The sequence below is a fragment of the Colossoma macropomum genome, unplaced genomic scaffold (genome assembly GCF_904425465.1).
Source record: "Colossoma macropomum unplaced genomic scaffold, Colossoma_macropomum, whole genome shotgun sequence".
Classification (NCBI taxonomy): Eukaryota; Metazoa; Chordata; class Actinopteri; order Characiformes; family Serrasalmidae; genus Colossoma; species Colossoma macropomum.
Window position 1 is genome coordinate 23,702,331 of NW_023494791.1, and position 10,487 is coordinate 23,712,817.

Sequence of the window (10,487 nt, forward strand, 5' to 3'; positions counted from 1 at the left end):
AAAGACAGACGTGTCTGAACTGTCAGGAGACACTCAATGTGATCTTGTGGTGTCATACAGTTCATGGATATGTAATAATGAGAAGGCTGTTCTCAGTTGTCCAGTCAAAGAGAAGAAATCCTTCAAGGGACTTGTTGAAGATCAAGTGAAAAAACTTAGCGCCAATGAAAAGGTGCTCTCAGTCTCTGAGGAGAACTTTGGTGTTTTGGAGGACAGCTGGTTTGATGATGGGATGGAGCAAAGCTTTGGAGAGCCAAAACACCAGATTTCAAAACTTGAGTATGCCTTGTGATTCAACTTGATATTTCTTTCTTAAAATGCAGTCTCTTCTGCTTTGTTTGTCTACTGACACATAAGCAGCTCTCGTTGTCTTTAAAACTATCTGTTTGTATCTTTTTGGTCTGCAGAAAAAAGATTCCAGAACATGTTGTACTCTCTGGAGGACTTCATAACCGGTACTGGGTTCTTGATGTGAAAGAAACTACTGGATATCAAGGCTACACTGAGAAACATTTAACCATCACCTGTTCAAGGACTGCGCAGTCCACAGAGACATGCGTGCTGAAAGATGGATGGTAGCAAATACTTGCCAAGACAGTTGATCTCATTACTTGTGCTGGATGTTTTGACTAGAAATTACCTGTGTATTACTACTTGTTTAAGGCATACCACTCCAGTTGCTGTGGGGGACATAATTCACTTGGAAGGGGAGAACATGTCTGGCACATGGGTGATTGACAGGAACTCTGGTTACCTGGTGCTGCTGCCTGATTTGCTTATCTCTGGGACCAGCATTGCTAGCAGTATCCGCTGCATGAGACGAGCTGTACTTGGAGAAATGTTTAAGGTATTTCTTACAAATAGGGTATATACTTGTGCACCCCCAGTATATTTATAGTCACCCGAGTATAATTTGTTCCATTTTTACAACATGAAATTTGCATTTCATTCCATTTAAATTCTCATGGAATACAAAGCATCACCCTTTTCACATATAGTTATATATTGTTAACCTAAAGTCTTCACTTTTGCAATGTCTGCGAAGTGGTCCACATCTGCAAATGAAGGGTTAATATTCCTTTACTCGATGCCTTTTTTGAAGGTTTAATTAATTAAACAAATGCTATGAAATATCCATGTATTCAAATAACTTCCCCTACAAACACCACCCCCCATGGGGCTCCCTCTGGGTTTGTTTTAGACCTCTAGGAAACACTGGTATTATAAAGTCTGACCAATGGAACTAATGAAGAGGCCGTAGAAAATATTCAGCGTTTAATAAGCATATAACACATTAAATAACTAGACAATCCTTGTTGAACATTGGTTTCCATAGACCTTTGATGGTGGCAGCAAGCAGATGCTGAATGGAACCATAGTTCATGACATCTTCCAAAAAGCTGCAATGTCTTTGGACTTCTCACCAGTGACACTAGAGAAACTCGCCAGTGAAGCACTGCTCAGCCCCAACTACCTTGGACAAATGTAAGAGCCATCAAGCCATGGTTTCAGGAGCCATGTTTCTGTTTTTAAAGGCTCATTTGCAGTGTTGCTGTCTCTGACCAAGTTCAATTTTGCTCAGGTACAGTTTGAAACTGACTCAAGCAGATATGAAGCAGGAGGTAGAAGAATATCTTCCTGCTTTGTCTGGATGGGCAAATGACTACCTCCACACGTCTCCACTGGCAGGGCAGAAACAACTGACTCTTAAACTGTGAGCATCACTTACCTTAGACCATTAGTGTGTTTCCTTTTTGTTTGTTTACAGTTTTGTCAAATTTGCCCTTGCATGATGACATTGTGCGTCTTTGTATTATCAGTCCCAGTGATGGGTCCTTGAGCCGCCAGGACTCAGCTTGCAGTGTCACGGTCACTGACTTTGTTGACATTGAGGAGAACATCTGGTCTCCAAGGTTTGGTCTAAAGGGGAAGATCGACGTGACTGCAGAGGTGAGGATCCACCGGCGTGGCAGGAAGCACATGGAGAAGGTTGTGCCTCTGGAACTGAAGACTGGAAAGGAGTCCAACTCCATTGAGCATCGCAGCCAGGTAATGAGTGAGGAAGACCTAGTTAAACATGACCCTCCATGCAGAGCTCTGGGTCAGACTATGGCGGAATAGTGGAATAGTAGAGGTGTCTGAATTCAGTCAGAATTCTTGATGTTTTTAATTAGAAAGAAAGTGGATAATTTTGTTTGGTGCTTAGCTAAATCTGTAAGCTGATTATATATATTTTTTCTCCTGTGGTTTTCAGGTTATCTTGTATACTCTCATGAGTTCTGAGAGGCGGGTAGATGCCGAGGCAGGTTTTCTTGTCTACTTGAAGACTGGCAACCTACATCCCATCGTGGGCAACCACATGGACAGAAGAGGTTTGTCTTAAATTTTGATGGGACATGGTTGGATCCCTAGCCACAAAATGAGTTCTGTAGTTTGCACACTATCCACAGAAAGTGTTTTTCTTTATTATTATTTTAATAATTTTGTTCTTGTTTTTCAAATGTTAGAGAGAATTGTTAAAATTTTAACACATAACGTATAGGAAGGCTTCATTTGACAGCTAATTATTTTAGACCTTTTGTACCATTGACTACAGACTCTATATCGTCCATATATTTACCCAAGCTGCAAAAACTGTGTTATGAGGTCATTAAAAATAACACATTTACATATCTCCAGAGCAGCCTACAGCAGTTTAGCTTCACCCATTCACGCTAAAGTTATAAGGACTGTTGCAACTAGGACTGCTTTTTAAATGAGATAATACAGGGCAGCCAGTCAGAACTGAGTTCATTTTCATATATCAGTCTTAATGGCACAGTAACAAAAACAGTCTGTTTAATTATTAGCGATACTGAGAATTTTTAGGTGCATAAAATCACCCAAATGATAAAAATGGAACCCTTTTAAATAAGGTCTTTAAATTGGCTTATTACTATAGCTTTATTAATTTCTTGCAACTCTCTTTGGTTCTTGTCCTGTTCTTCTTGGACGTCACAGAACTGATCAAACTGAGGAACACGCTGGCTCATCATCTTGGTAAGAGCATTGTCAGGGTGGAGGGCAAAAGCCAAATGGCACCCTTACCTGCCGTCATCTCTGACCATCAGGCCTGCAAGTACTGCCCTCAGAGGAGAAACTGTGCAGTTTACAACAGGTACTTACAGCAGTCTCGTAATGCAGCACACCTGTAAACAAAAAAAAAGTCCCAAGTTCTGCTCTCTGTGATGTTTTCTGTGGAAGTTTTGCTAAAATATTTCTCCTCTCCCTCTGTGTGTGTGTGTTTGTAGAGCTGCGGAGAGGGCTCCAGGTGAATGTCCCCCTGAGGGCTCTCAGGCATTTCTGCAGTTGGAGAGTGAACATCTTAGCCAGCTCCACTTGCAGTACTTCAGCCACTGGCTGCTACTCTGCAACCTTGAGGCCCACACTATGGAGAACAAGGGAGGCCGGCGCAACATCTGGTTGCAGTCTGCTCAGGAGAGGTGGGCCAAAAACTTTTTATTTGTGTAATATATGCACAGTATTGTCTAAAACTCCAATGCAAGACCAACATATTATTTATTAAAACAGCCATTAACAAGTTATTTATTTTCAGTGTAAGGGGGAAAAAAAGCAAGAAAAACATATTCAACAGCAAAGTACACAAAAGCCTCCAACACTAATCATAAAATCAAATCTATCTGTAGTTACTTTGTTTACACTTTACACTACTGCCACTTTAACTGTTCCATCCTTCCAGTCTTACCACAAAGATGCAGCTGTGTCCTCCCAACAAAAGCTGTTCTCAAAAGTGTCACTAATATTATTACCCTTTAAAGAGACACTAACATTTACACAAGCAACTACCCAAACACACCTTAACTACCTTTAAAATGTCTCTTATGTGCATCTAAAATGAGTAAAGTAGATATTTCTGTGATGAGATAATCCACATGCAGAAGGAAGGGGAAAGTCAAGGGAAAATAAAGGAAAAAATGGTTTTCCAAAGCTTTCCAGTGTTTAATCAGTGTGACATTTCACAGTGGTTTGGAAGGATATGGTAACTTGAGTACATTTGGAAGTTAAAACTATAAGTGCCTACTTTGTCCAGACAGCTGCAGTATTCCCTGTATGAGTTTGGTCTTGGATGGAGTGGAAACATCACCAAACTGTTGCATCAGTTACCAACCCTCCTGCTGGAGATCTCCCCTATGTGCACTGTTCAGTTCCAACTTGGATCAACTGTGAACCTGATCCAATAAACTCTAAATTCTGTAGAAATATTTCTCTAAGGAAGTTGGGAATCGCTACATGACATGCTTTACATTCAACTGAATCAGCCACATTTCACTGTTGACCCTCAGGGAGAAGAATGGTGGCTGCGTCGGAAATATGGTGCTAGCAGACAGTGTGACGACTCTCTCCGACGGTGTGTATGTACACCACTTTGATCGCAGGGACGGAGAGCATGCTCTCATTGGTCTCATCGTGGGGGACAGACTCGCAGTCAGTGACCAGGACTCCAGGTTCATTGGTATAGCCACAGGATACGTCACCGCAATAACCAGTACAAGAGTGACCTGTTCTCTGGATAAGTAAGTTTTGGTCATGTGCTGTTTTCCCACTCTGTATGAGCTCAAACCAGCTTAGTAAAGCTTGATTTTCCTTTCTTGCAAAGTAATTTCGTAATTCTCCTTGACCATTTCGTAGTGCCAACTTATTGTACAAATACAATGTGAAGATTCATTGCATGTTTTGGTCCGTCACATTTTTGTCTTGTTTTACTTTTCCTTTGAATTCCCATCAGGGCTTGCTTTGAAATTAAGGGATGGGTTGGTGGTGGATTGTTTCTAACAGTGAACGTCAGTTGTAGATTCTTATTTGATATAGAAATGATTTAACATGATACTCAATGCTCCAGGAACCTCTCCAAATATTCCTCAAATATGGTGTTCCGTCTGGACCAGGACGAGGGTGCAGGAGGGTTGAGCACTCATCTGGGAAACCTGGCCATGCTGATGGAAAACACTCTGACCAGGTCTGCACAATTACACATCTATCCAAAACCCAGAAACCCCAAAAAACAGCCCATCTGGCTAGTAAAGGTCTGATTTAAAAAAACACTGATATAATTAACAGTAGGTATGGTTCTAATGCTCTGTTTGGCAGTGAGAAGCTGAGGCAGCTGATTGTGGAGTACAGGCCACCCCAGTTTATCGATAGCCTCAGCAGTGTGCTGCCTCGAGATGCCAAAGACACCGTAGCCAACATTCTAAAAGGTATTTGTTGACTTAAGTTACTGAAACGATAGTTTTTCATGTTTAAAGTTACTCCTAATTTTACACATTATTGTATAATGTGTGAGACATTTAGGGAAAACCCTCTCTGTGTTTGGGGAGAAAGTTGTTACTCTACTATTTTAACATTTATGACATTGACGTTGTCTTTTTTTTTTTGCCTCTCAGGGCTCAACAAGCCTCAAAAGCAAGCCATGAAAAAGGTGCTCCTGTCCAAAGACTACACACTTATTGTAGGAATGCCTGGCACTGGAAAGACTACCACGATTTGTACCCTAGTAAGGCTAATAGTGTTATCATTTAATAGTTTATTATTGGTACTATTGTATGGTTTTATGTTTAACCTCTTACAGTCATTAATTAGACAGTGTAAACACATTCCATGGTGTATTTCTGAATCTGTATCACTGCAGTTAACAGTAATGTCTCTTATAATTTGTTGATGGTTGTCTTATTTTTATTTATTTATTTATTTATTTTTTAAATGTGATGTCTTAATTGAATTGTGTGGGTGCATTTCTCCTCTCCTCCTCACTTTGCTCTTTATCCCTAAGGTGCGTATTCTGCACGCCTGTGGCTTCAGTGTGCTCCTGACCAGTTACACACACTCTGCAGTGGACAACATCCTGCTGAAGCTGAAGAAGTTTAAGATCGGTTTTCTGCGCTTGGGCCGAGCTCAGAAAGTGCACCGGGACATCCTGTCCTTCACTGAGGAGCAGAGTCGGGCAAGGGGCATTCATACACTCGAGCAGCTGGAGAATCTCTACAACAAAGAGGTGGGTGGCAAATGGATTTCTTGTGATTCACACACTGTGATAGCATTGTGCTAAAATGGATGTGAATCAAAAGTTTAAAGTGTTTTCCTTCCATATTGCCACATTTCTAAATGAGGTTTCTGAGCTGTTTGAGCATTTCGTTTGATGATGGTTAGGAATGGTGGGAGGAGGAGGTGAAACATGGTCTCATTGTACACCATTAAAGTAATATTAACCAATGATATAATTCAAACTTTTTATAATCCAAAAAAAATCATTTTTCCCAAAAACTTTTCCTAACTGTTCCTAATAAAGCTGTCTGTTGCTAAACTGGCAGCATCTGTTCTACCCGTACATTTGTATACATTTTTTGAGTTTTTTTGAATGCAGAATATGGGTTTTTGATCTTGTTGTGCTCTTTATTTCAATGAAGATCTGATTAACTCCACTGGCAAAACTCACTGAGGCTTGACCTTGTGTTTCATTACCAAACTAAACCAGTGGACCACACCACTTGCACACCTTTTTCATAATTAACTTAAAGCACAGTGTTTTTGAATGAATTGCGGAAGACTGTGTTTGGTGAGAGAAGTTGGTTTAGTATGGTGGTCTCAACCTATTGGCGTACCATAACTTTGATTTGTAATCTGTCAGTTAGGTGAGGAGTTCTGCTTACTTGTGAAGGAAAATTTAATCATCCAGTCAAATGTTTTACTTGACAATGAATCTGTTCTCTTCGTCCTTCTCTTCTTAGCTCGTTGTGGCCACAACATGCATGGGCGTGAAACACCCAATCTTCAGCAGACGACGCTTTGACTTCTGCATTGTGGACGAGGCGTCTCAGATCAGCCAGCCTGTGTGTCTGGGGCCACTCTTTTATGCCCAGCGCTTTGTTCTTGTGGGAGATCACCAGCAGCTGCCTCCCATTGTCCAGAATGCTGAAGCCAGGTTCTTATTTTCCTATACATACTGCTCGACATTGAATTGTTCTGTGTAAAGAAGTGAATAGCCTTGGGAATAACATATCTAATTTTTACAAGGTTTCTTTGTTAACAATAGCTTAAATAAGTAACAAGGCTGTGTTTTTTAGTTAAAAAATGATGAGACATCTTCCCATGGTCTTCAGTAAAGAGGACTTCCTGCTGAATATGTGACGTAGAATATTGATGAATGTGTTACAGGTAACAGGGTTGAGGGAGACAAACATTTTTCATAACCTGTAATAGATGAGCCATGAAAAAAAGAATGATGTTTCACACATTAATGCAAAAATAAGTATTTTAATGATATAATTTGATGATAGTGTACTTACAGTGGGCTGAGATAGCTTAAAGTACTGTTTTATAGGAGTTGTTTGCATGTTTTATTAATATTTTAGGTTGTTTAACTGAAACACGCACATAGGTTGTTGTGAAGGGCACTTTACTTATGTCTCCCCCCTGTTTAATCAACCAGTTATCGCTGTAATGTAATTAAAAGATACAGCAAGCAAGCTTTGTTTTCTAAATCTTCCTCAGGGCTCTAGGCATGGATGAGAGCTTGTTTAAGCGTCTTGAGCACCATAAGGAGGCTGTGGTTCAGCTGAATGTGCAGTACAGGATGAACAGGTGGGATACTGTGCAGAAAAAAAAACTTCTGAATATTATTGCACTGAACAAAACTATGCACTGATGCTGCTGTTTTACAGCTTTAAGCACATCTATAAATAAATGCAATGACATATTGTATTAGAGCTGTAGCAGTGCTTTAATCAAACATGTAAATATCTGTGAAACAGAGGATAAAAGAGGATAAAATCAGATAGGCTGTGTGGTTAGGGCTGGCTGTAAATGCTTTACTGTTTGCTCTGTCTGCTGCAGTGTGATCATGTCCCTGAGCAATGCCCTGATGTATGAGGGCAGGCTGGAGTGTGGGTCGGAGCGAACAGCCTCTGCATTGCTGCAGCTGCCCTACAGAGAGATGGTACTGAGGGAGCTGGAGCTGTATGTGTGTCAGCCTCAGTACAGCACCTGGGTCCAAGCTGTACTGGAGCCACAAAATCCTGTCTGCTTCCTGGATACCTCAGAGGTCAGCCATATTCATCCTCTGTGATTCTTGCCTCCACACTGGTTATGTGATATTTTGAATGGTCAGACAAGAATAGCCTGATTTAGGCTTGGATTGGCTTCGATATCAGGATTTCACACTTCCTCCCCAAAATACTTGCTGCAGTTTCGTATAGTGTGTTAGGCTCATGCATGGTAGCCTGTCAGTCCTCCATGGTTCACTTGCTATTCCATATGCATTTTCTGTAATATTAGCATGTTGGCATTTGAGAGCATGATAGTTTGTGGCTTTTAAAACAGAGCTTTTTACAAATTTTCTTTTGTAACACTTTAACCCTCTGGACATTTCAGCGATATGAAGGCACACACTTTCTCTTTTGACCTCACAGGTTCCTGCCTCAGAGACAGTGGAGAAAGGTGGAGTGAGTAATCGTACAGAGGCCATCTTGGTGCATGCTCTCATCAGCCTGCTGCTAAAGGTTAGAACCTGTGCGATATACAGTACTGTGCAAAAGTCAGAGACCACTGTTCATTTCTTTTCTAGTCAATATGGCCGTTAAATACGTTATTAATTTTTCAGAAGTTATTTCTGTGAGGATTAGATAGAAGATAATCTGCGTGCCTAAGGTAGGGGAAAGCTAAAGGAAAGTAAAGAAACAGGAGTTTCCAAAAGTGAAATTCTAAAGATATGCAGAAAATGGGACTCCTGACAACTGCAAGACCTGGTAGACCACCAAAACTGTCCCCATCAGATAAGGAGCACTTAAAGCTTTCATCTTTGAGAGAAAATCAAGCTCCACTCTGGCTTTGGATCTGGAAAAATTATGCAGGTGGTTCATCCTTTCGCTGTACTAAGACAGCTTCATGCTATGAGTCTGAAAGGATGTGTAATGTCAGGATGTTACTGAGAAAAGGGAATTTACGAAAACAAAGAAGCTACTGGTATTCTCAGAACAATTGATTGGGAAAAATCTTCCTGCAGTTTTGAAAAACTGAAAGGAAATAATAAAGGCGAAGGGACACATTAAATACTGAAATTGTATTATATTTAGTTGTTAGTAGGCTAGGTTAGTATTTTCTGTTAAATGTTTTTCTTGCTTTTTGTCTGTCACTGGAAAATATGTAGCTTGTCCTTAATGGCTGGTTTAACTGGAAATGAAAAACACATGGTGGTCTCTGACTATTGCACAGCACTGTATACCTGTTACCATTGCATAGTTAGTAAGTATTACATGTTCAGTTAATTTTTTGGTTAAGGACCTTACTATATCAGCACATGAACTGCATTCTGAATTAGCAGTCTTTAGCATTCCTTGTGTTGATCACCAAACTTTGAACCCATGGTTGAATTAATCAAGTTATGAGGGCTTTGTTTAGCTGAATGAGCATTAACTCACTGCTCTAAGTACTGTATCTTTCCATTAACACAAGCAGCAGATCCACTCTGCAAATATGAGCATGGAGCGGTTGAGTGGTTAAAAACTGAATTGAAGAAGCTGTGCTGTTGTGCTGATGTTTTAGGCAGGCTGCAAGGCGGGTGACATCGGTGTTATTGCTCCATACCGGCAACAGCTGAAGGCCATCTCTAATCTGCTGGAGGGAGCAGAGTTCAAAGCTGTGGAGGTGAACACCGTTGACAAGTACCAGGGCAGGGACAAGAGCGTTATTATCGTGTCTTTTGTCAGGAGCCACCCAGAGGGCAATGTAAGTGTCAATGCACAAATCAAGTGTAATAGGGATGTAGCACAATGCACTATGCAAGCTACAGTACAGATTGGTTCAGTTGTCATAGTGTGTGGACACAGTTGGTCTAGGTAGTTAAATAAGTTGCATAGTCAAGTTTGCTTTTCTTTAGTTAAGGCTGGATACTCTATTCTGATTTGTGTTCTCATTCTGTGGCCTTTTGTATGTTAGCTTGGGGAACTGCTGAAAGACTGGCGCAGGCTGAACGTGGCCATCACCAGAGCCAAACACAAGCTACTGATGCTGGGGTCTGCACCCACACTGCGCCTCTACGCTCCACTGGAGAAACTCCTCACCCACATGCAGCAGGAGAACATGATATCCTTTACTGGCTCCAACACTGTTAAAATGAAAACTCTTTTGAAGTGCTAATTTTAATTTAGTTATATCGGTTTTTAGACTGTGGTGTTACCACTATATCAATTACAGTTTTGAAAATCTTCACTGTCCCTGCTTAAAGCCTGTGGGCCAGTTGTCTGCAGCGCTGCTCCTAACATGCCTGGTTGAGCAAAACAGATGTGTTAGATTAGCTCAATCAGATGTATTTAGATTTAAAGGAATGATGCATCAAAAAAATGACATGGTTTACATCTTATTCCAAAGTAGTTGATTGGTAAGATGTGTTTGGTGTCTGAAGTTTGCTTCTTACGTTTCACTGGAGCTATGAG

At 40.7% G+C, this 10,487-nt stretch overlaps 1 protein-coding gene across 1 annotated transcript; it reads left to right on the plus strand.

Annotated features, from left to right (window-relative positions):
- The first annotated feature begins 166 nt into the window (after nt 1–166).
- On the plus strand, nt 167–10,240 carry dna2 (DNA replication helicase/nuclease 2). The gene is made up of 20 exons (XM_036574520.1): nt 167–279; nt 408–575; nt 664–847; nt 1,337–1,485; nt 1,583–1,714; nt 1,821–2,049; nt 2,255–2,372; nt 3,001–3,157; nt 3,291–3,482; nt 4,344–4,574; nt 4,901–5,017; nt 5,149–5,258; nt 5,445–5,554; nt 5,831–6,052; nt 6,786–6,979; nt 7,549–7,638; nt 7,891–8,098; nt 8,466–8,555; nt 9,598–9,780; nt 9,991–10,240. The coding sequence occupies exons 1-20, from the start codon at nt 233–235 to the stop codon at nt 10,189–10,191; spliced, it is 3,132 nt and encodes a 1,043-aa protein (XP_036430413.1). The 5' UTR covers nt 167–232; the 3' UTR covers nt 10,192–10,240.
- The last annotated feature ends 247 nt before the right edge of the window (nt 10,241–10,487 follow it).